We start from the raw sequence: 25,064 nt of genomic DNA, 5'->3' as shown, positions 1-25,064 counted from the left end.
CATCCTGTGACGTCACCGTCGTACTATGGCGTAGTAGGATGCTGTATTTTTCAGTCACGTTCCAGCAAAGCTCCCGCTTTTCCGCTTTGCTCCGGGAGCGGGATTCGGTGTGCAGGCTGGCGGGTTCGGCGTTCAGACACCGAAGCACCAAAACGGCCCCGCAGTTACCCGGGATGGAGTACCAGGTAAGCGGCGCGTGCTTCCCGGCTGCCTTAGCTAGCTCGTTAGCGAGACAGCTGCGGAAGTTGGGGAAGTTTGGAACCAGCAGCTGCTGCGCGCTCGCGGCGTGGACGGAGGCATGGCTGACAGCGCGGAGCGTCCACGCGCCGTTTGCTGAACAGCAGGGCGGGATTGTTCACCATGGTCTCTCCTCTCTCTGGGAGCGTGGCGCGTGCACCTCAGTTCACTGACACCGTCCCTGAGCAAAGGGAACCCTGTTCAAACTCACCGTTCCAGCGCTCTCCCCCTGATCCCACATGGAACAGTCCATCTCTGAACACTGTCTGTAGGAAATGGGTGACGTCAGACTTATGCCAACACTTTGCAAACAAAACTTTCTAAGTAGCAAATTAAAATAGTAGATATTTACTTTTTAAAAACTTTTTGCTTTCAAAAACTTTTTTTTTTACTCTCAAACAATATTTGTGCGTTTGCAACACAAATGTTTTCACATGCGTTGTGTCTCATCTCGCCTTCTCTCTGTCTTTGATGTTCATAAGTTTGATTAAGTATGACTGGGGCCATGCATGGGGGTGGTAGCATCATGCTATGGGGTGTTTGTCTGCACATAGAGCTGGACGACTGCACTGTATAGTAAAGGAGGACTGGGGCCATGCATGGGGGTGGTAGCATCATGCTATGGGGTGTTTGTCTGCACATAGAGCAGGACGACTGCACTGTATAGTAAAGGAGGACTGGGGCCATGCATGGGGGTGGTAGCATCATGCTATGGGGTGTTTGTCTGCACATAGAGCAGGACGACTGCACTGTATAGTTAAGGAGGACTGGGGCCATGCATGGGGGTGGTAGCATCATGCTATGGGGTGTTTGTCTGCACATAGAGCAGGACGACTGCACTGTATAGGAGAGGAGGACTGGGGTCATGCATGGGGGTGGTAGCATCATGCTATGGGGTGTTTGTCTGCACATAGAGCTGGACGACTGCACTGTATAGGAGAGGAGGACTGGGGTCATGCATGGGGGTGGTAGCATCATGCTATGGGGTGTTTGTCTGCACATAGAGCAGGACGACTGCACTGTATAGGAGAGGAGGACTGGGGCCATGCATGGGGGTGGTAGCATCATGCTATGGGGTGTTTGTCTGCACATAGAGCTGGACGACTGCACTGTATAGGAGAGGAGGACTGGGGCCATGCATGGGGGTGGTAGCATCATGCTATGGGGTGTTTGTCTGCACATAGAGCAGGACGACTGCACTGTATAGTAAAGGAGGACTGGGGCCATGCATGGGGAGATTCTGGGGAACAACCTCCCCCCTCAGAGCATTGCAGATGGGGCGTGGCTGCGTCTTCCAACATGACAACGACCCAAAGCTCACAGCCAGGAGAACCAAGGAGGGGCTCTGTCTCCAAACCTCAGCCCAATAGAAAGCCTTTGGAGGAAAATCAAACTCTGTGTTTCTAAGCGACAGCCCAGAAATCTGACTGATCTAGAGGAGATCTGTGAGGAGGAAGGGGCCAAAACCCCCCTGCAGTGTTTGCAAACCTGCTGAGAAACTCCAGGAAACCTTTGATCTTTGGAATCACAAACAATGAACTGAACCAAATATGAACATTGGTTTTCTCAACACTCTACATCATTGCTGTTTGACCGTTTCAAAGCCGGCATTTGTAGTTCAGCCTGTCTGGCACAGTGATTGGCATTTCACATAAATGTAGCTTCTCAACCAGCGGTTATGCTCGAGCGTCAGTCACAGCTGGAAAACCGTCTCATGATGTTCACAAGGCCTTCGTTTCCATTTCACCACAACCGTGCGGCTCAAAGACTTTTAAGGAGCTCTGAAACGTGCATGTAAATGTTCAGAGAAGGTCAAACGAAGCTCCTCCGTGAAGGTCATGAGGGATTTTACGTAAAGCCAGAAACTGTTAACTCCAAAGCCAAATATTCCTGAATTTATAGTATCATTTTCTATCTGTGGGTTTTAAAGCGATCAACAGAATCCCATTCTGACTCTGTCCACTAATTCTGTAAATAATCATAACAAACTGGATTTTATGCTTTTCAAGATCAAATAAAACAACTGTTTCCGTTAAAACCATTGATATGAGCCTGATGATCACCTGATGAAGGGAGTAAAGAGAACATAATGTGTTTGTCGTCATTTGATGAGAAAGGAAAGATGCAGAAGAACAGATAGTAGAAATGCTTCAGCCGTCACTACAACGGTAAAAGAACCTGCTGTCCTTTCTGGTTAAGGGTATTGAGCAACCTGTCCAACTCGGTCCAGGATGGGAGCCTGGAAGGGTCAGTCCAGGAAACATGGCTGACCTTGTTGTTCCCATAAGGGCTGTTTGCTCTCCATGTTGTCCAGCCCCTCCCCCTTTGCCATGGAAGACCCTACTCGGGGGATTTCCCCCAGAAAGCCTCTAGGGCAGGGGTGTCAAACATACGGCCTGCGGGCCGTATCCGGCCCGCCAGGTGGATAAGTCCGGCCCACACATGAAGAGTAAAAATTAAAATGTTTAAAAAAGAAAGCAAGTTTCTTGTCCATTTCTGTGGCGAGTTATGATTTTTCAAAGAAAGAACCGAAATGCACAATTCCGCCGCTAGGGGGAGCAAAGGAAAAATATAACAGGTGAAACAGCATATCTCTGCATGTGACAAAAGCGAAACCTACCAGCTCTGCACCTGGGTAAGGTGCACTTTGGTTCCTTATGAGCCTCACCACTGTTATATTGCTAAAAGGATGATCAGTAGTGACACCCTGATGACCAAAATGTTGTCAAAAAGTGAAGTGGATGAGGAGGTTTTTTTTCACAATGCTGAAAGTTTATTATCGGGATTGCTTCAGTGTCAGATGTCAAATTTTCAGTCTGTAAAAAAATGGAATAGACCAACTTTTTTTAAGTGAAATTTAATTTATTTGAGATCCATTGGCTGCAAGTTATTAGGCTACTATGTTGGTTGAGGCATTTTTTCCAACTGAGTAAAAAACGAAAACATAGCAGTTATTTTGCTTTTACGTTACTGGTCCGGCCCACTTGAGATCAGACGGGCTGAATGTGGCCCCTGAACCAAAATGAGTTTGACACCCCTGCTCTAGGGCCACCAAGCTCCCAAACATGGTGGTGATTCAAGGAGGGCATCGAAAGTGATGAAACCAAACGTGGAAACCATAACCACACAACCAGTAATGAAATAAAATCACTAATGAAGTCATTACGGTTTGAAAGTGGGGCCAACAGTCCTGTGGAGGTTTGACTTGATCAAGATGAGATCCACATCTACAGTGGACTCTGTAAACTCTTACCGATTCCTGCTAGTGATGCTTTACTTCCTGAAACACAAATGCTTCACCAGATACTTGATATGTTGTCTGAAGTCATGTTTGCGTCTAGAGAGACGGTGTAAATGTTGATCATCAGATAAAAGACATCAATAACTTGGGGAGGAAATGCAAAACCATAAAAAAGCACGTGGTTTTTGGAGAATGGATGACCTGCTCTACCTGGCAGAGGTTCTTGTGGGTTGAGGAGGTGGAGGCTGTGGTTGGCTTGCAGGAGCGTGGCGGACTTCAATGGTCACACATGGATCTCTTTGTCCAAGGTGCAGAAAACTGCAGTTCTTCCAGGGCTCTGTTGTTGGGAAGCTTTTTAAAACGAGTCGCTTCCAAACGATGTCAGTCTGTTTAACGTTACCAGCAGCAGCAACATACATCTGAACCGCTATTTTTTCTTTTTACCCAGGATGCAATTTGCACCTTGAACACTCTGCAGACCAATGCCAGTGCCCTGCAGCAGGTACGGCAAGAAAGAAACCACCCTCAGCAGCAACTGCAGGCTATGCAAGGCTTTCTGGAGCGAGCCGGCCTCACCGTAAGTCCATGAAAGCGACGTGGCCGATGGATTCTGGGAAATGGTTACGAGGCTGTGCACAGGGATTGGTGTCTTTGTGGTTGATGACTTATTTCTTTGTTTTGAAGGTAGAAGAGCTGAATCGTCTTAATATTATTCATGTCACCGGAACAAAAGGCAAGGTGAGTTAGTTTTAAAGGCCACATGTTAGAGGGACTTTGAAGAGCAAATCCATATGAACTCTGACCTTTCAGACATGCACAGATAAGACCTACAGCACTCTAACCCCGCTGGAGCTGAAAAACAGAGGGCTGTTATTCATGAGAAAGCCAGATAGATCTCAAATCAAGCTTAAAAACACTTAAAAACAGGGCATGCTGTGCAGAAACGGAGGTAAATACAGACTCACACTGTGTCAGATACCATCAACAGCTTCAGGGGTCTGAAAAGAAACTGCAAATATGTTGGTTGAATATGAATCCAGAGTTTTGCCGTGCGTTGAAAAAAGGTTGGCTCTCTCAGAGCTTCACCAGTGACACCAGACTGGAGTGTACAGGACGCACTGGTGCAGGGGTGTCGGACCCCCAGGTCCTGCTGGCTTTGCCCCATCTGCTGCTGTTTGCCTGGTTCATCTGGGTTTTACAGGAAGCTACCGTGGCAGGTTGGAAGGAACACATGGAGATTCCTGGCCTGCAGGCCCTTGAGTTTGATACCTGTGCACTAAACCAGGACAAAACTTTCATTTATTACTTCATAAAAAGGCATTTTTTTCCGCCAAAACAACAAGCAAGCATGGGTTTATTGACTGCAGAAAGGTGGCCCCCCGGGGCGCTGGCTGGTCCCCCCCCCCCCGGGGGCTGTGGCTTGGTGATGAATCCTGTTTCCAGCTGCTTTCACTGTTGAACATTCAGAAAACCATCCGTTTGACGGGAGCGTCCGACCACGGTGGATCTCAGTGATCTCATTCTGTTCACACTGAGGACTTTGACACTCGCATTGATAAAAACTTTATTGATCCCTAGGGACAGCATATTGGCTCACATGTAACAGTCTGCAAATCGTTTTGGCTGCACGAGGTTTTCTGAACTATTTAGGGAAAGTTGGAGAACAGGAACGTTGGCTGCAAAGCTGAAGGCCCCATTTCCAACGCAGAGTAACACAGCGATCTGTTCAACCAGCTATTAGCACTAAAATCCAGGCTGAATTTCAAACTATTGACAGATCGCCCTTTACTTGGAATATCAATATCAACTCATTAGATCTACTAATCAATATGCCTTTTAGAGTGCCTACTGTGGGGTTCTTTCAGGCAAAAAGCTGCTTTCACCTCATTTTTAACGGAAGGATGAAGCGTTTATTTATAAAGTTCTGCCGTTATTATTTTTCTATCTTAAAAAATGGTTTTGCAAACCCAAATAAGATCGTCTCTGAATGCCAATTCAATAAATAGATCAATTTCACGTCCAATTGGATCGTGAATCAAGTTGTTATGAACTTGTGTATTGATTAGCACTGATCTGGTGTTTTTCCAGTGATAACTTGCCCTACACGGTAGAACCGCTTCCTGTTTTTACCGTTTTGAAAAGAATGGAGGTTTCTCCTGACTTATGCTTGGTTTCTTTTATTTAAAAGCTACATAAGCAGAGTACCTGCTCCTGTCTTTCAGGGTTCAACGTGTGCATTTACAGAGAAGATTTTGAGAAGTTACGGCTTGCGAACAGGATTTTACAGGTAAATCTTTGAACCATTCAACCTGTTTTTCTATACGAATAACTGAAGCTTTTTTTTTTTACTTGTCCAGCAAACAGATCAGAGCTGAAGGCCTCTTGTGTTGGACAGATGTTATCGTTACAATAGATGGATCTAGAGGAGTGTTTGTGTTCTGTTGTGGAGGATGCTGGGAGGTTGGCGCCAGTGTTCAGCAGCAGAGCTGCCGTCAGTGTGTGAATGGGACTGTGACTGTAAAGCCTGCGAGGAAGGTGGACATACAAGTAGACGGCATTTACCAACCAAAACGTCAAAGAGTCACGCCAGGGGCCCCCCGAAAACACGCCCCTATATGGCGAGTTGGGAGTGAGAACGTGTTGGAGCTGCACCTTTAAAGTAAAGGCGCCCATCGCAACAGTTTGGGGTCAAGTTCGAATCCTTGTCTGGGTCTGGATCCGGAACGCGGTCCGCTAGTTAGTAACCCCTGATCCAGACCCATCAACATGAACCCTCTTGTCTGTGATTGGCTCATTTATCACGCCAGGGCCAGATCTAGCCAGCCCCAGATGGGGGGGAAGTTAGGGTGTATTGAGAAGTTGGGGTTTCAAATCCTGCCACGCCCCTAAAATGCATAAAAACTATGCTAACTATGCTATAACAATGGTCTCCTGTGATCCATTTGATCTGTCTTCAAGGTTTTATGTCGGGTGACATTTCTGACATTTACCCCGGCTTGGGACGGGCAAAAATGGGACTCTGGCTAGTCTTTTTTAATTCTTTGTGTGTTTTTGGTTTCTTTCATTTATTTTAGGCTTGTCTGTCTGTTTAACCATCTCTTTTTTGTCTTTTATTTTCTTGCAAATTTTTATGTATTACGTACTTTGTGTCAATTTTATTTACTTTTAATTTTATATTTGGTTTATTTTTTTCCTTTTGTCTTATTTTTCTTTTTTAGGGAATTTTTGCCACTTTTTTATTTACTTGTTTTAAAGTTTATCTATGTGTTTAGCTATTTATTCTTTTGGGTCATTATTTTGTCTTTCATTTATTTTTACACACAGTGAACATCAGTCGTTGCAGCATTTGTCGTCCTAACAGGCGGGAACTGGCAGCCACGCCTCTGTCAGTCTGCCCCAGGGCAGCTGTGGCTACAACCGTAGCTTATATCACCAAGTATGAATGAGGAGTGAATGAATAATGGACACAATGTAAGCGCTTTGGGTGTCTTGAAAAGCGCAGATAAATCCAATCCATTGTTATTTTTATTATTTATTATAACAAATCTCTTTTTATGGCCTCATGAGCCAAAATAACTACCGTAAATTCCGGGTTATAAAGCGCACCCAATTACAAGCCGCACCCACCTATTTTAACGTGCTTGAATATTTTTGTACATACACAAGCCGCATCAGTATACAAGCCGCTGCCTCGACAAAGCGCGTCCTGACTACCAGAGTGTGCATGGCTCATTACGACACTGTGGGCAGGTACTGGCCTTGTCTCAAGCTCATGTATCTAATTACACCCACATCTGAAACAGCATGGACCTCTATTCTGTTCACAAGTTCCTCAGTTATGGGTTTTTTTATTTGATTTTTTTTTTTACTTATTGACAATCTAGGTATCACACATAAAATTACAAACAGTAACCATATAATCAACATTACATCCCTCAGTTATGATGAGGAAATTTACATCCGCGATCCCCCATTTCCCATGAGTCTTAGGGGCTAAAGGCGGGGCCAACGCCCGGCTCGCCACACTGTTGTTCGTGTTTAAGAATGAGCAAGGAGCAGCAGTGGATGGAGGGGTGAAAAGGAACAGCTCTCCTTCCACTCAGCGCGGCGCGTTCGTCAGAAGCTTCCTTTCACAGCAAACACTTGTTGCTCCCCAGACGCCTCTGCGCTCCGCGCTCGCCAAGCGGGCTCCTTGTCTCCCCTTCCTATCCGAAAAGCTCACACGGCGGCTGTGAGCTTTTCAATGCAAAATTCCGCTCAGTCAGAAACCGTAAAAACGACCAAATGGATTTGTGTTTCCAGTCGTGTCCCGACAAAATAAAGGCTGATGTTATTCACACATATTTACGTGCAGCCAGCCGAGTCACTATGACTCAGAGGTAAATACACTTCTGAGCATGCGCTGTTCTCTCCGTCACGTAGCTGACCGGCATTTCCATTTACTGATGGGGGATTTTTTCACGCTGCTTTTAACGATTGCTTTTAACTTGAAAGCTTTATCATATTGTAGCGGCGATCACGTGCACGTTGGGTCTAATGGCACCAAAGGATTCTGGGATGCGGCCGGGCATGCGTGTTTCTTTTTGTTGAACCATGACTGAAGTGTCTAAGACCTGAAGTGAGGTCCATGCTGTTTGGCTGCTTAGAGGTGTGTTGAAAAAAATGACTTGTGCTTGGTGGTGGATGGCGCATACAAAACCATTCACCAAGCCCGAATGTACGTACACGGCGGCCGCCAATTAAATCCATAAATTAGCCGCGTCACAGAATAAGCCGCAGGGCTGTGAGCACAGGAAAAAAGTAGCGGCTTGTAGTCCGGAAATTACGGTACATTTGTTTTCTGTCATGCAGCACTGCTCCCTGTACCAGTGTAGATTATTATGCTCTGCAGAAATGTCTTGGATCAAACTTATCAACTTCCTCTTGTTTGCAGTTCCCCCCATTTGGTACAAGTCAGGGAGAGGATCCGAATTAATGGGCAGCCCATTGGAAAAGATATCTTCACCAAATACTTCTGGCAGATCTATGGACGCCTTGAAGAATCTAAGGTAGATGGCATAACAGCACACATCGCGTCTTTGAAGGTTTTTAAATTGAAATGGGAGATGGTGGATACTTGCATAGCGCTTTTCTACCTTCCTTGAAGCCCCAAAGCTTTACAGTCACTGACCCATCCACACATTCACACGCTGGTGGCGGCTCCGCTGCCGAACACTGGCGCCAACCTTCCACCACCAAGGTGGGTTTCAGTGTCTTGCCCAAGGACACTTCGACACATGGGCGGGCAAGTCAGGAATCACAATCGTAAGATGGCGCTAATTGAACCCGCAATCTTACGATTGGACCACCCTACCGACCGCCCTACCACTGCACCACGGCCGCCCGTAAAATACAAACCGTCAACGAGTTGAATTATTCTCAGTCAGTTGAAGCATTCCATGATTATTGAATGATTCTTTCAGAATGTTCCCACCACATGATTGTTGCTGTCATGAGATTGACTGGCACGGCCATCAAACACAGCCTGGTGACGCCTTAAAAACGATTTTGTGAGATTTGTGTTTATTTTGCTTTGTCTAATCTAACAGAGCTGAGGTCCTGTTCTTAATTGTTGTCGCATGATTTCAGTCCAAAGTGAGACTTGACAGGATTAGGCTGACCGTCATGTGACAACACTGACCACGCTGTGAGGACGAGGCTCCTTTCCTCCGTTTCCCTCCAAATGAAGGATGCCCTTTATAAGCCGTTGACACTACAGAAAAAATCTAAACTCCTCAGATGGACTGATAAGATTTAAAACATAGTTATGGCAGGAAAGCTGCAACTTTCATAAATGACTTACATTACATAAATGATTCCACAAGTGTCAGATTAGATTAATATATCTGGTTCTTAGGCCAACAGAGTGTATTTTCTAAAAAAGTTTTGGTTTTTGTCAAGTGTCCTCATCATTGTCCAAGGGAAACCTGGACTGCTCCCTCCAGAGGTTTGCATAGTGGATCACCCCATGATCCATGGATTTGACTTAGCTTCAGTTTTCCAGCAGATGGCCTGTCCATCCCATCCCTCTGTGTTTACCCAGACTTGGGACGGGACCATGGAAACACTGGAATGTGCCCCCATTTGGTAGCAGAAACTTACAACACCTGGTAGCTCAGGTGGGCTTTCTCCCAAAGAACCACCAAGGTCCAGCAGTTAGGCCGTGTTCAGGGCCCCAAACTGTCTATAGGCTTCGCTGTTATTACTCTCCTTGTTTAAAACTGGTCTGTCATTGGTCAGTTTGAAGTCTCTCTCCTGTTGGTCAACCTTGAATATCTCTCATTTTCTCAGGTTGGTGCTACTTTATCTTAGAAGTTAAAGATTTTCATCAAACCAAATCCAGAAGACCTTTTTTTTTAATCAGCTTTTTCTCCACCTGAACCTGGTTTGAATGGGACAGAAGGAGTCGGGTCTTTCACATCCGATGGGACATTTGGCTACCTCTTACAATCCTGTAGCAAAAATGGCAATAAAACACTAGATGGAATGTTTTGCAATAGAGATGTGAGGACAAAGATATGTCAGTCCTAAATTCAGGCGGTGTGAGATGTTCCTCTGTGAATGGAACATTGACTTACTGCGCCTATTTCCTCTGCTTAGCCAGCCTCTGGTGGAACAATGCCGGCATACTTTCGCTTTCTCACCATCTTGGCCTTCCACGTCTTTCTCCAGGAAAAGGTAACCAAAAGCCTGCATCATTTTACTGTTTTCAGTTAGTCTGCCTTTTCAATGATGGGATACTAGACAAGTTTTCAAGGCTTTGTGCTGCGATTACACTCAACGCCATTCACGCAAGTTTCGATGTTGGGACGATGGTGCAGACGTGATCGGGGTTGTGCGATTTGGGCGTTGCAGCTTGGCCGAAGTTCCGATATTTGGGCTTTGGCGATGACGCCGCAACATCAACCAATCAAGGACTCAACTTTGGATGTGTGACGTTTTCAGTGACCCGAACAGCGGGTAGAATACGCCTCCAATATGGCGGATGGATCCGACGTTTGTCCTCCAGAGCTTCCCTCCCTTGGCCTGCTGTTTCCCTTGGGGAGCAGGGTTGCTGGTTCCCGTCCCGGCTACTGTTGGGCGAAGGCGGGTACACTCAGTCTGTAGCAGGGCCCATGGGGCTGGACTGAAACACAGCAGAAGCAGCCGTCATTCAGAAGCAGCTCTCACACCGGGACTGGAGCTCTCCGTACCGGGAAAACCTCTGAATGACGTCATGAACCCAGACACGGAGGGTCTTTTGTGCATTGTGAAAGAAATGCTCACAGACGCCGCTCCATGTGGCGATCGGGCTAAAATCACCTGGCAGTAGCTCCTCCCACATGCGGCTGGGCGTCGAGCTATGAAGGCATTTTGGGACAGCGAAAGAGGGGCGGCCGACGCGAATTTGGCACATGAATGGCATTTGGTGTGAACGCGGCTTAAGGCAGACTCAGGTTTAGCATAAGTTTGAGCCATCGTCTTGATTTGGATAAACGTTTAGATTGAGGCTATGGAAGCTGTTTTATAGTTTTTGGTGTTGCCTTTGTTCAGGTTGATGTGGCTGTGATTGAAGTTGGGATTGGTGGAGCGTATGACTGCACCAACATAATACGGTAAGGTTCTCCTCAAGGACCAGAATAACAGACTAACCTAGAATAAAGAAAAACTCATGCAGACATCAGCATTTTTTGATAACTGCATCCATCCCTTCATCGTTCTCTGCTGGTTCTGTCGGGTTACACAGCCAGCATGTTAGGCAGAGATGCCCAGACAAACTTCATCCAGAGGCTCCTCCCAGTGGGAAAAGCCTGAAGGAGGTATCTGATAGGGACGCTCGAGCCACCTCAGCCTCCATCTCTCAGGATGAAGGAGCAGTGGCTGTTCTACCAGCTCCTCCCATGTGACCAAACTCCTCACACCTCATCTCCTAAGGCAGAACCCTTTTTCCAGGGGCTTGCAGTAGGAGGATCGTCCTTTTAGTCACGACCCATAGTTTGTGACCATAGATTAGGATAGGAACACCGACTGACTGGGACATCCAGAGCTTTACCTTTTGGCTAAGCTGCTTCTTTCGATCATTACAGCCACCACCTGACTGCAGCTGCTACACCTGTCCACCTGTCAGTCTGCCATCCTTTCCTCACTCGTGAACAAAATACTTAAACTCCTCCCCTTTGGGGCAGGAGCTGTTCACATTTATCGGAGAGGTTCTTGTCAAGAACTGTGGTCTCCAACTTACAGGTGCTAATTCTCCATCCAGCTGCTTCACACCTGACTCCAAACTGGTTCAGTGCACACTGAAGGCAACCAATCATCATCTGGAAAAAGCAGCAAATCCTGTAGTTCCCAAAGCGGACACCCCCTGGGTCCTGGCTGGGCCTAGAAAATCATGGAAAGAAGCAGCGCCAAAAGGCATCCCTGCCGGAGTTCAACCTGCACCAGAAACACGTTTGACTGGCTGAGGCAGAGTGAATCAACCTCCTGTTCTGGTTTACAGACCAAACAGCCCCCAGTAGTGGGCCTCTGACCCCATGTTCCCAGAACACCTCACACTGATGTCTGCAGGGATGTGACTGAACACTTCTGCAGATCCACACAGCACATGGAGATTGGATGGACCAACTCCCATGATCCCCCAAACTGTGTAAAGTCTCAGGGATTCAGTCCTTCTTTTCATTTCAGCTGGTGTTACAGAGGATAAGTAGTGAGGGGTGTGTATGTCTCAGAGACCACATTAAGTACATGTTTGACATTATATTAAGCCTATAGTTCACTGTTCTGTCTTCCTCACCATTTGACCGTTAGGTTCTGTGCTTCTCCAAATTGTAATAAGAACATCTCTGTGAACAGAAAGCCCTGGGTCTGTGGCGTTGCCTCCTTGGGAATAGACCACACTCAGATTCTTGGAGACACGATTGAAAAGATTGCCTGGCAGAAAGGAGGCATCTTTAAGGTAAGTCTGGAGCTCAGCAGCATCCACATGCTTCAGATGACCTGAGGACAGCGTTTGTTCCAATAAGGAGCTCCTTATGAACCATCATATGTCTGCAAAAGCTAATAAAGTTTGAGGTTTAGCAGCACCAACACTAATGACGCGTGGAATGAGCCTTCCAATCATCAGCAGCTCCAAAGTGGAAACTCGCTGGCTAAAAAGGGAAAATGGGAGACCATGAACACGTAAAGAACATCCAGACTCTAGCCTTAGGGATCATACACCATGGTAGTCACACAACAACAAGATGCAATGAAAAGCATAGCATGCAAATTACTCTGCAAGCTCTGAAACTCCCAATCACTGCATATTAGAAACCTGCAGTATCGCATGTACACACAAACACACAGGTAATGTATCCACACAACTCAGGCAGACGGATCTGTGAGGTCAAAATGCTAGAAAAAGAGAATTCAAGCAATTCCCCTGATTCCTCATGAGAACTGGTGCTGTTGTTCAGATCTAATGATCTGAAATGTAGACTGGAGAGGGAGCCATCGTTTTCATAGAGAGACTGAGATTCTGGACTAGAGGCTCCATTGGGGCAGCAGGCCTGATGAAATAGGGGGGGGGTAACCAGTTCCTGCTTAAATAGTTGGAGTCATAGAATGACTTGGGTTGAGTGTGCTGAAAAAGGATGTGGTCATGACTGCAGATGTATTCTGCAGCAGGACAGCTTAACATTAACAAACATATGTTAGCGGGAGGCTAACCCACCATGTTTGAGTTTCTACTCCAATGACAACGTCTCTGCTTCTCAATTTAGTTTTTGTCTGATCATTTTCCATTTGTGCCTCAAGAAAAAACAGATCTGAAAATGAGCTTAATGAATATTAATGGTGTGAATGTCCTTTCAGCCTGGCGTTCCTGCCTTTACCGTCAGCCAGCCAGAGGGCGCCATGGCTGTGCTCAGGGATCGGGCCAAAGAGATCCAAGTCAGTTTCAGTCACATGACTCTGGCAAAGTGGTTCAATGTCTCAGTAATGCAGGAAAGGCCTTTTTGCAGTGTCCTTTGTGGGTGTGTCCAAATTTGGATGAGTACCAAACAGATGGCACAGCTCTGCATCTGGGCTTGGCAGGAAAGCACCAACGCTGGAATGCGTCCCTGGCCCTCCAGTTAAGTAACAGCTGGCTGAAACGAAGATGTTCACCTGGTAAGTCCAGCAGGATGGGCCAAAGACGGCCATGTTGTTTCTTATCAGTATTTTGCTCACACGGTTAGACCAAAGGATGCTGTCCTGTTGTTGAAGACCTGTTAAAGCTGTGTTCATCACATGGCAGACATGCTGCTGATGAACATGAAGGTGATGGGAGCCGTCCCTCCAGGAGTTCCCAGTGTTTGATCGCATCTGCGTTTTTCCAGAAACAAACTCCAACCGCTGCGTTTTGCCCAAACTAACAAGTCTGACCAGCCAAACATCTTCATTACCGATCCTGATGTCCTCTATCAAATGACTCCATGTGGCTTTTAGAGCACTTGTCTTTCTGTCCGGCGACATTAGATGAGCTCAGGTTTCATCTTAAGAACCCAAACACTGGATTTCTTTAAGCCTGCAGGCTTTAAACAGACTTTGACTTTTCTCTGTGTCGTTTTGGCGGAGGAAAGGTTCTGATCGCTCACAGACTTTAGTTTGTGCTCCAACATGAACAACATAACTGTTTACCTGTTGATCACCTGGGTTGTTACTGTCTAAAGTGCTCGCCGTGATCTCTGCTGTGGTTTTTGTTGAGAACAGAGTCCTGATCATGGAAAAATGTAAAGTCTGATTGGTTAAACCAGTGCTTCTCAATTATTTTTTGCCAGCCCCCCCCCCTCCAGGAAAAAGAAAATGTTTCGCGCGCCACCTACCCCCCATTACCCCCCCCACACACACACACACACACACACACACTCTCGCCGCGGTGACAATATATTAGGTTAGTATCTATAAATTTGTGTAAGTAAACCTAAAATTGTATCTTTTAACATTAAAAAAATCCACTTTCAACAAATATTACCTTTAAAACCCTGTTTTAGTGTAAAACAGAAAAGAAGCTTAAAGTGCCTGAAAATAATAAAAAATCTGTCAGTCTTTATTTAAACTAGAATCATTTTGATGCTGAGAAAAATAATTCAATCAATAAATAATATTAAATTTGAAACATTAACACAGCAGCACCAATATATTTAATGCTTTTAGTCTGAAGAAATAGATAAAAAACATTCTGATTTTTTTTCTAAATGATGGATTATTTATTTATCATCTCATAAAGTGCAGCTGTTTTCCTGCATTACCTGCTGTCTGTCTGTCAAATACTAACACCAACTAACCACAGGCAGCATCGCTTCTCCCTGCATGGATGCTGACGACAAAGCCGAAGGGTTAGGGTCTTTAGTGAAACAGGGTTAAGGTCTTTAGTGAGACGGGGTTAGGGTCTTTAGTGAAACGGGGTTAGGGTCTTTAGTGAAACGGGGTTAGGGTCTTTAGTCAAACGGGGTTAGGGTCTTTAGTGAAACGGGGTTAGGGTCTTTAGTGAAACAGGGTTAGGGTCTTTAGTGAAACAGGGTTAGGGTCTTTGGTGAAACAGGGTTAGGGTCTTTAGTGAAACGGGGTTAGGGTCTTTAGTGAGACGGGGTTAGGGTCTTTAGTGAAACGGGGTTAGGGTCTTTAGTGAAACGGGGTTAGGGTCTTTAATGAAACGGGGTTAGGGTCTTTAGTCAAACGGGGTTAGGGTCTTTAGTGAAACGGGGTTAGGGTCTTTAGTCAAACGGGGTTAGGGTCTTTAGTCAAACGGGGTTAGGGTCTTTAGTGAAACGGGGTTAGGGTCTTTAGTCAAACGGGGTTAGGGTCTTTAGTGAAACGGGGTTAGGGTCTTTAGTCAAACGGGGTTAGGCTCTTCAGTAAAACGGTCTTAGGGTCTTTAGTGAAACGGGGTTAGGGTCTTTAGTGAAACAGGGTTAGGGTCTTTAGTGAAACGGTGTTAGGGTCTTTAGTGAGACGGGGTTAGGGTCTTTAGTCAAACGGGGTTAGGGTCTTTAGTGAAACAGGGTTAGGGTCTTTAGTGAAACGGGGTTAGGGTCTTTAGTCAAACGGGGTTAGGGTCTTTAGTCAAACAGGGTTAGGGTCTTTAGTGAAACGGGGTTAGGGTCTTTAGTGAAACGGGGTTAGGGTCTTTAGTCAAACGGGGTTAGGGTCTTTAGTGAAACAGGGTTAGGGTCTTTGGTGAAACGGGGTTAGGGTCTTTAGTCAAACGGGGTTAGGGTCTTTAGTGAAACAGGGTTAGGGTCTTTGGTGAAACAGGGTTAGGGGTCTTTAGTAAAACAGGGTTAGGGTCTTTAGTGAAACGGGGTTAGGGTCTTTGGTGAAACAGGGTTAGGGTCTTTAGTGAGACGGGGTTAGGGTCTTTAGTGAAACAGGGTTAGGGTCTTTAGTGAAACAGGGTTAGGGTCTTCAGTGAAACAGGGTTAGGGTCTTCAGTAAAACAGGGTTAGGGTCTTTAGTGAGACGGGGTTAGGGTCTTTAGTGAAACGGGGTTAGGGTCTTAAGTGAAACAGGGTTAGGGTCTTCAGTAAAACAGGGTTAGGGTCTTTGGTGAAACAGGGTTAGGGTCTTTAGTGAAACAGGGTTAGGGTCTTTAGTAAAACAGGGTTAGGGTCTTTGGTGAAACAGGGTTAGGGTCTTTAGTGAAACAGGGTTAGGGTCTTTGGTGAAACAGGGTTAGGGTCTTTAGTGAAACAGGGTTAGGGTCTTTAGTAAAACAGGGTTAGGGTCTTTGGTGAAACAGGGTTAGGGTCTTTAGTGAGACAGGGTTAGGGTCTTCAGTAAAACGGTGTTAGGGTCTTTAGTGAGACGGGGTTAGGGTCTTTAGTGAAACAGGGTTAGGGTCTTTAGTGAAACGGGGTTAGGGTCTTTAGTGAGACGGGGTTAGGGTCTTTAGTGAAACAGGGTTAGGGTCTTTAGTGAAACAGGGTTAGGGTCTTTAGTGAGACGGGGTTAGGGTCTTTAGTGAAACGGGGTTAGCGTCTTTAGTGAAACAGGGTTAGGGTCTTTAGTGAGACGGGGTTAGGGTCTTTAGTGAGACGGGGTTAGGGTCTTTAGTGAGACGGGGTTAGGGTCTTTAGTGAGACGGGGTTAGGGTCTTCAGTAAAACAGGGTTAGGGTCTTCAGTGAAACAGGGTTAGGGTCTTTGGTGAAACAGGGTTAGGGTCTTTAGTGAAACAGGGTTAGGGTCTTTAGTGAAACAGGGTTAGGGTCTTTAGTGAGACGGGGTTAGGGTCTTTAGTGAGACGGGGTTAGGGTCTTTAGTGAGACGGGGTTAGGGTCTTTAGTGAGACGGGGTTAGGGTCTTCAGTAAAACAGGGTTAGGGTCTTCAGTGAAACAGGGTTAGGGTCTTTGGTGAAACAGGGTTAGGGTCTTTAGTGAAACAGGGTTAGGGTCTTTAGTGAAACAGGGTTAGGGTCTTTAGTGAGACGGGGTTAGGGTCTTTAGTGAGACGGGGTTAGGGTCTTTAGTGAAACAGGGTTAGGGTCTTCAGTAAAACAGGGTTAGGGTCTTTAGTGAAACGGGGTTAGGGTCTTCAGTAAAACAGGGTTAGGGTCTTTAGTGAGACGGGGTTAGGGTCTTTAGTGAAACGGGGTTAGGGTCTTTAGTGAAACAGGGTTAGGGTCTTCAGTAAAACAGGGTTAGGGTCTTTAGTGAGACGGGGTTAGGGTCTTAAGTGAAACAGGGTTAGGGTCTTTAGTAAAACAGGGTTAGGGTCTTTGGTGAAACAGGGTTAGGGTCTTTAGTGAAACGGGGTTAGGGTCTTAAGTGAAACAGGGTTAGGGTCTTCAGTAAAACAGGGTTAGGGTCTTTGGTGAAACAGGGTTAGGGTCTTTAGTGAAACAGGGTTAGGGTCTTTAGTAAAACAGGGTTAGGGTCTTTGGTGAAACAGGGTTAGGGTCTTTAGTGAGACGGGGTTAGGGTCTTCAGTAAAACGGTGTTAGGGTCTTTAGTGAGACGGGGTTAGGGTCTTTAGTGAAACGGGGTTAGGGTCTTTAGTGAGACGGGGTTAGGGTCTTTAGTGAAACGGGGTTAGGGTCTTTAGTGAGACGGGGTTAGGGTCTTTAGTGAAACAGGGTTAGGGTCTTTAGTGAAACAGGGTTAGGGTCTTTAGTGAAACGGGGTTAGCGTCTTTAGTGAAACAGGGTTAGGGTCTTTAGTGAAACAGGGTTAGGGTCTTTAGTGAGACGGGCTTAGGGTCTTTAGTGAGACGGGGTTAGGGTCTTTAGTGAGACGGGGTTAGGGTCTTCAGTAAAACAGGGTTAGGGTCTTCAGTAAAACAGGGTTAGGGTCTTCAGTGAAACAGGGTTAGGGTCTTTGGTGAAACAGGGTTAGGGTCTTTAGTGAAACAGGGTTAGGGTCTTTAGTGAGACGGGGTTAGGGTCTTTAGTGAAACAGGGTTAGGGTCTTCAGTAAAACAGGGTTAGGGTCTTTAGTGAAACGGGGTTAGGGTCTTCAGTAAAACAGGGTTAGGGTCTTTAGTGAGACGGGGTTAGGGTCTTTAGTGAAACGGGGTTAGGGTCTTTAGTGAAACAGGGTTAGGGTCTTCAGTAAAACAGGGTTAGGGTCTTTAGTGAGACGGGGTTAGGGTCTTAAGTGAAACAGGGTTAGGGTCTTTAGTAAAACAGGGTTAGGGTCTTTGGTGAAACAGGGTTAGGGTCTTTAGTGAAACGGGGTTAGGGTCTTTAGTGAAACGGGGTTAGGGTCTTTAGTGAAACGGGGTTAGGGTCTTTAGTAAAACAGGGTTAGGGTCTTTGGTGAAACAGGGTTAGGGTCTTAAGTGAAACAGGGTTAGGGTCTTCAGTAAAACAGGGTTAGGGTCTTTGGTGAAACAGGGTTAGGGTCTTTAGTGAAACAGGGTTAGGGTCTTTAGTAAAACAGGGTTAGGGTCTTTGGTGAAACAGGGTTAGGGTCTTTAGTGAAACGGGGTTAGGGTCTTTAGTAAAACAGGGTTAGGGTCTTTGGTGAAACAGGGTTAGGGTCTTTAGTGAAACGGGGTTAGGGTCTTAAGTGAAACAGGGTTAGGGTCTTCAGTAAAACAGGGTTAGGGTCTTTGGTGAAACAGGGTTAGGGTCTTTAGTGAAACAGGGTTAGGGTCTTTAGTAAAACAGGGTTAGGGTCTTTGGTGAAACAGGGTTAGGGTCTTTAGTGAGACGGGGTTAGGGTCTTCAGTAAAACGGTGTTAGGGTCTTTAGTGAGACGGGGTTAGGGTCTTTAGTGAAACAGGGTTAGGGTCTTTAGTGAAACGGGGTTAGGGTCTTTAGTCAAACGGGGTTAGGGTCTTTAGTGAAACAGGGTTAGGGTCTTTAGTGAAACAGGGTTAGGGTCTTTAGTGAGACGGGGTTAGGGTCTTTAGTGAAACGGGGTTAGCGTCTTTAGTGAAACAGGGTTAGGGTCTTTAGTGAAACAGGGTTAGGGTCTTTAGTGAGACGGGGTTAGGGTCTTTAGTGAGACGGGGTTAGGGTCTTTAGTGAGACGGGGTTAGGGTCTTTAGTGAGACGGGGTTAGGGTCTTCAGTAAAACAGGGTTAGGGTCTTCAGTGAAACAGGGTTAGGGTCTTTGGTGAAACAGGGTTAGGGTCTTTAGTGAAACAGGGTTAGGGTCTTTAGTGAGACGGGGTTAGGGTCTTTAGTGAAACAGGGTTAGGGTCTTCAGTAAAACAGGGTTAGGGTCTTTAGTGAAACGGGGTTAGGGTCTTCAGTAAAACAGGGTTAGGGTCTTTAGTGAGACGGGGTTAGGGTCTTTAGTGAAACGGGGTTAGGGTCTTTAGTGAAACAGGGTTAGGGTCTTCAGTAAAAAAGGGTTAGGGTCTTTAGTGAGACGGGGTTAGGGTCTTAAGTGAAACAGGGTTAGGGTCTTTAGTAAAACAGGGTTAGGGTCTTTGGTGAAACAGGGTTAGGGTCTTTAGTGAAACGGGGTTAGGGTCTTAAGTGAAACAGGGTTAGGGTCTTCAGTAAAACAGGGTTAGGGTCTTTGGTGAAACAGGGTTAGGGTCTTTAGTGAAACAGGGTTAGGGTCTTTAGTAAAACAGGGTTAGGGTCTTTGGTGAAACAGGGTTAGGGTCTTTAGTGAGACGGGGTTAGGGTCTTCAGTAAAACGGTGTTAGGGTCTTTAGTGAGACGGGGTTAGGGTCTTTAGTGAAACGGGGTTAGGGTCTTTAGTGAGACGGGGTTAGGGTCTTTAGTGAAACAGGGTTAGGGTCTTTAGTGAAACAGGGTTAGGGTCTTTAGTGAAACGGGGTTAGCGTCTTTAGTGAAACAGGGTTAGGGTCTTTAGTGAAACAGGGTTAGGGTCTTTAGTGAGACGGGGTTAGGGTCTTTAGTGAGACGGGGTTAGGGTCTTTAGTGAGACGGGGTTAGGGTCTTCAGTAAAACAGGGTTAGGGTCTTCTGTAAAACAGGGTTAGGGTCTTCAGTGAAACAGGGTTAGGGTCTTTGGTGAAACAGGGTTAGGGTCTTTAGTGAAACAGGGTTAGGGTCTTTAGTGAGACGGGGTTAGGGTCTTTAGTGAAACAGGGTTAGGGTCTTCAGTAAAACAGGGTTAGGGTCTTTAGTGAAACGGGGTTAGGGTCTTCAGTAAAACAGGGTTAGGGTCTTTAGTGAGACGGGGTTAGGGTCTTTAGTGAAACGGGGTTAGGGTCTTTAGTGAAACAGGGTTAGGGTCTTCAGTAAAACAGGGTTAGGGTCTTTAGTGAGACGGGGTTAGGGTCTTAAGTGAAACAGGGTTAGGGTCTTTAGTGAAACAGGGTTAGGGTCTTTAGTGAAACGGGGTTAGGGTCTTTAGTGAAACAGGGTTAGGGTCTTTAGTGAAACAGGGTTAGGGTTTTCAGTAAAACAGGGTTAGGGTCTTTGGTGAAACAGGGTTAGGGTCTTTAGTGAAACGGGGTTAGGGTCTTAAGTGAAACAGGGTTAGGGTCTTTAGTAAAACAGGGTTAGGGTCTTTAGTGAAACAGGGTTAGGGTCTTTAGTGAAACGGGGTTAGGGTCTTTAGTCAAACAGGGTTAGGGTCTCCATCCTGGAGGGACGGGTTCTGTTTTTTTTTTTACTTTGAACAGCTGCATCTGTCTTCAGTAGATCAAAGCCTTTCTGCAATCAACCCCGAGAACACCAGAGTCCAACCAGCAACCGCGTTTAGGCCCAGCTCTGAGATGATGATGGGTGAGTCCTCCACACTTCCACCTCCCTCAGAGGATCAGAGGAACCAAAGTCATCAAGAGGGCTTACAAGGAGGTTTGACGTCCGCGGTTCTGACCCACATCACCGGCTGACGACACTCAAGTTTGTCTCTGAACTCAGGACTTGCAAACACCGAGTGGCCGGGGAGGAACCAGACCCTGAAAAATGGAGAGGTCACCTACTTTCTGGATGGCGCCCACACCGTGCGCAGCATGCAGGCCTGTGTGGACTGGTTCAAAGGGAGTGCAGCCCAGCATGAGAAGAATGCCAGGTGAACATGACTCTTCTACATCATCATTCAGTCCCTGCGTTTCTAAAGTTCACTTTCCTTCTGGTTTTCCTGGACCGCTTGGATCTGAACACGAAGGAGGAAATTAAGTTAGTATCAATTTGAAAGAACTGCTGTCATGATTCTGCTGTGAAACGGCTGGAAAGCCTGGTCCAAGCGGGAAAGAAGCTTATTTTCATGTGAAGTCGGTCAGAAAGAGTCAGAAAAGCAGCGACGTACTCACAGTTTACAGCTGCATGCAGCAACATTCCAACCAGGTGATGTTTATGTGCGTGTTCATCCACTGAAGATGACCAGAAAACTACGGTGCGTTTTAGTGTCGGCGTGTGAGAAGAAAACGAGCTACACAACCGAGCACTGCTGTCCGTCTCACAGCATCTTCCACAACAGAACTCAGATTCTCCTGCGGTACTAAATGTAGACGGTCAGGAACAAACCATCTGTGATGAAATATCCCAACCGTCATGTTTTACCTGTGATTTCAAACACCTGATGTACGGGAGTATCTTCAGGAACCAACATTTACCACGGTGGAAACTTCAAATGTCCAATGTGCAAAACCCCGTCCCACGGAGGAGCGGTTCTACCGGTGGGATCTGTCGGTCACCGACGGTCTGAGTCTCTGCATTTTACATGTATGTTTGGTTAAAGGGGGAAAGGCTACAGTCGGACATCCAGACAGTTTCTGCAGTGATCTTTGACTAATATTTGTAGTTTTTGACAATGTCAAACATTTGGGTTTAACAAACGTGCAAATAGAGAAGAAAGCAGGTTTGGGAAACGTTTTCACACAAATGACACAGACGTCCCGCTTCAGCCTGAAGGTCCTTTGATTACACGGTTATTTCCTTTCAGAGTCGGAGGTTAGATTCCCAAAAACCAGAACATGCTGGGATCAGGAGGACCGGGACCTTGAAACGGGCCTGGGACAGGACTTGGCTTTAAGCAGGGCCCGTGTGTTTGTGTTGCAGTGGACCTGTGGCCAGAGTGCTGCTCTTCAACGCCACGGGAGACAGGGACTCTGCCGCCATGCTCAAGCTGCTGGTGGTGAGTACGTCAGCCACGGAGCTCTGTGGAGAGGGTTCAAGGCCTTCAGACATGTTCCAGCCCGGCTTCTCATGCAGGACGCCGCTGTGCTTCCCCTCAGCCTTGTCATTTTGACTTTGCCGTGTTCTGCCCAAACATCACTGAAGCCATTGTGTCGTGCAATGCCGGTAAGACCTGTTCCCTCTTTGGTAGATCTTCACATCAGCTGCATCTACTGCCTTTCCCAGAAAGCTTAAATGTCTGCATATCATCATTTAAAAACTTCAGTTTGTTTATCCACACCTTTCTTATGGTCCAACTGCATCATTTCAGTCAGGCTGAGATTTGGACTTTATGGGGAAATTGAACCTTTTTTTTGTTTTTTCTGAAGTAGATTTACTCTGAACTGACCAAGTTGTCAGCGATCCTCCCAAACGTCCAACTGTCCTGTGTCTTCTCAGACCAGCAGAACTTCAACGTGTCTGTGGAAAACATGCTGACCCGCTGTATGGATAACGCGAGGAGCTGGCACCTCCATAACCGCGGCGGGGACCAAGGAGGGGCTGGGCTGCTCATTGAGGAGCGCCTGGTCCCGGACAACCAGGCCCACACCCTGGTGTTCCCCTGTATCCTCAGTGCCCTGCAGTGGATCAGTCAGGGCAGAGATGCAGTGCTGGCAGACCCCAACAAGCAAGTCTTAGCCGTCAAACCCAACATCAGGGCCAAAGCTGCCGTCCTCCGTGAAGCAGCCCAAATTCATGTTCTGGTCACTGGAAGCCTCCACTTGGTGGGGGGGGTCCTAAAGCATCTGAACCCCACATATTCCAATTAGAGAAAAGCCGAGGAAAAACAGAAATGTCCTCCCTCTTTTGCTAGTACGTCACTGTGGGGTCTTTCCATGTGTTCTAGGTTTCTGACACACTGATTGGACGATACAAACTGTCAGTCAAACCTAATTCTGCCTTAAGTGCAATCAGCCAACTACTGTTTGTATGTGTGTTTGATGGAGAAAGGTGCTAAAGCTGAAACATGAAGCTGCTAAAGTAACATTTCTAATCATTAGAACTAATCAAGAAAACATCTTCAAACGTGTCGAAGAGGAAATGAAACTTTATTCTGGAGTCAATAAAGACAGTTTAGAAGGTTTCTGATGGTCTGTTTGTGAATTTGAATTCAAGATCTTTATTTTAAATGTTCCAGTTTGTGTGCTGATGAATTGATGCAGACGGAGCAGCATTAGCAACAAAAGTCACTCAAACGGGACAGAAAACGCTTTGGATGAGCCTTAAGGCCTGACTCTTTGGTGCTGGCCGTGTCGCTCCTGTACACTTGAAGCTCAGCCGAATGTTTGTGACTGTGGAGCCGTTTGAGTCCAGAGAACTCATTGTCATGTTCTAGAGACCAGTCTGAGATGATTCCAGCTCTTTGACATGGAGCCTTCTCCTGCTGGAAGTAGCAGCAGAAGATGGTCCACTGTGGTCAGAAAGGGATGGACATGGTCAGCAGCAATACTCAGGTAGGCTGTGGCGTTGGAACCATACTCAACTGGTACTAAGAGAACACCCCCCACACCATGACTCCACCACCACCAGCCTGAACCGTTGGTACAAGGCATGATGGATCCATGCTTTCATGTTGAGGCCAAATTCTGACCCTACCATCTGAATGTGGCAGCAGAAATGGAGACTCATCAGACCAGACAGCGTTTGTCCATCTTCTAGGGTCCAGTGTTGGTGAGTCTGTGTGAATTGTAATCCCCAGAGATGGTTGTGGGTGAAAATCCCAGCCCGTCTGGAACCAACAACCACGTTCAAAGTCACTTCAATCACCTTTCTTTCTCATTCTGATGCTGGTTTGACCTGCAGCAGATCGTCTGGACCATGAATACATGACTACATGTGTTGAGTTGCTGCCATGTGATTGGCTGGTTAGGAATGAATGGGCAGCTGGACTGGTGTACCTGATCACGTTGGGTGAACTGAATGACATCTTGAACTGTTTGACCTTTTATCCTAATAAAACTCTAGAAAACACTTGTTTTTTTTCTCTGCCTGCATAAAACCAGGAGAATCCTGGACCAAACGGACCGTTCAGAACCGCCCAGTTTGTTCACAGAACCCGGTCGTTTGAGCGGCGTGTTTCAGTTCCAACAGTCAGCCTGTTAAAACGCAGCGACTAAACGGTTCTTTTGGTTTGATCCGTCACAGCTTTAGTTTCTTAGTTTGGTAACTTATTAAATAAATGCATAAGATAAAAACTATAAGACTTTGTCACACAATGAAAACTGATGAGCATGTTCTAATACATCCTCAAGGCAGCATCAGCAAAGAAAGAAAAATGAAAGACCCGTTAGACACACCTTCTCATTCAAAGAGTTTTCTTTATTTTCATGACTATATTTGTAGATTCACACCGAAGGCATCAAAACTGTGAATTAACACATGTGGAATTAAATACATGACAGAAAAATGTGAAACAACTGAAAATATGTCATATTGTAGGTTCTTCAAAGTAGCCACCTTTTGCTTTGATTCCTGCTGTAACCGAGCGATGGGGAGGTTCAATAATCAGTCACTCTGTAGTCATAAACGAGACGGGACAACCAGTCCGCCATTTAGTGGATCTGCTCACCACTTCTTTATTCTTCTTCTTCAACTCCCAAAACTAATGATTCCCTCTGAACTTGCCACGCCCCCTGGTCTCTAGGGTCCCGGGAGGGACACACCTCTCCCAAAATAAAAGATCCAGGAAGTTGGTTACACTGCTTTGCTCACTCTTGGCATTCTCTGGATGAGCTTCCAGAGGAAGACTTATGGTGTCAAAATAGAGCCTAAAGTATTGCGCATCAAAACAGTAAAACCGCGCATCAAAACCCCAAGACTCTCGTGACTCTCAGCTCACGCGCGTCTCTGTTCCAGAGCGCAGAGCTCCGAGTCGCGGCAGAACGAACATGTTCTGGTCTCCAGAACCTTCAGGCGGGTCAAGAATAAATAAGGTTCATGTATGTGATTCATTCATAGGATGAAGGAACACGTCATTCTGGACGGTGCTCCACAAACGC

At 46.3% G+C, this 25,064-nt stretch overlaps 1 protein-coding gene across 4 annotated transcripts; it reads left to right on the top strand.

Annotated features, from left to right (window-relative positions):
* The first annotated feature begins 38 nt into the window (after positions 1-38).
* On the top strand, positions 39-23,149 carry fpgs (folylpolyglutamate synthase). 4 transcript variants are annotated; one of them, XM_011473234.4, is made up of 15 exons: positions 39-185; positions 3,927-4,055; positions 4,163-4,216; positions 5,701-5,765; positions 8,412-8,526; positions 10,118-10,195; positions 11,051-11,112; positions 12,350-12,452; positions 13,349-13,426; positions 13,498-13,645; positions 20,587-20,670; positions 20,809-20,959; positions 21,949-22,024; positions 22,125-22,191; positions 22,465-23,149. In XM_011473234.4, the coding sequence occupies exons 1-15, from the start codon at positions 39-41 to the stop codon at positions 22,833-22,835; spliced, it is 1,728 nt and encodes a 575-aa protein (XP_011471536.1). In that variant the 3' UTR covers positions 22,836-23,149. The 4 variants fall into 4 exon arrangements, with proteins under 4 accessions (XP_011471536.1, XP_078811675.1, XP_011471535.1 ...); XM_078955549.1 differs by having other exon boundaries at positions 22,102-22,191; XM_011473233.4 differs by having other exon boundaries at positions 20,584-20,670.
* Positions 23,150-25,064: the final 1,915 nt, after the last annotated feature.

Source organism: Oryzias latipes, chromosome 12, assembly GCF_053564925.1.
Source record: "Oryzias latipes strain Hd-rR chromosome 12, Olatipes_Hd-rR_3.1".
NCBI classification, from domain to species: Eukaryota; Metazoa; Chordata; class Actinopteri; order Beloniformes; family Adrianichthyidae; genus Oryzias; species Oryzias latipes.
Note: the sequence above shows the minus strand (reverse complement) of the source record. Positions and strands in the feature narration are given on the sequence as shown.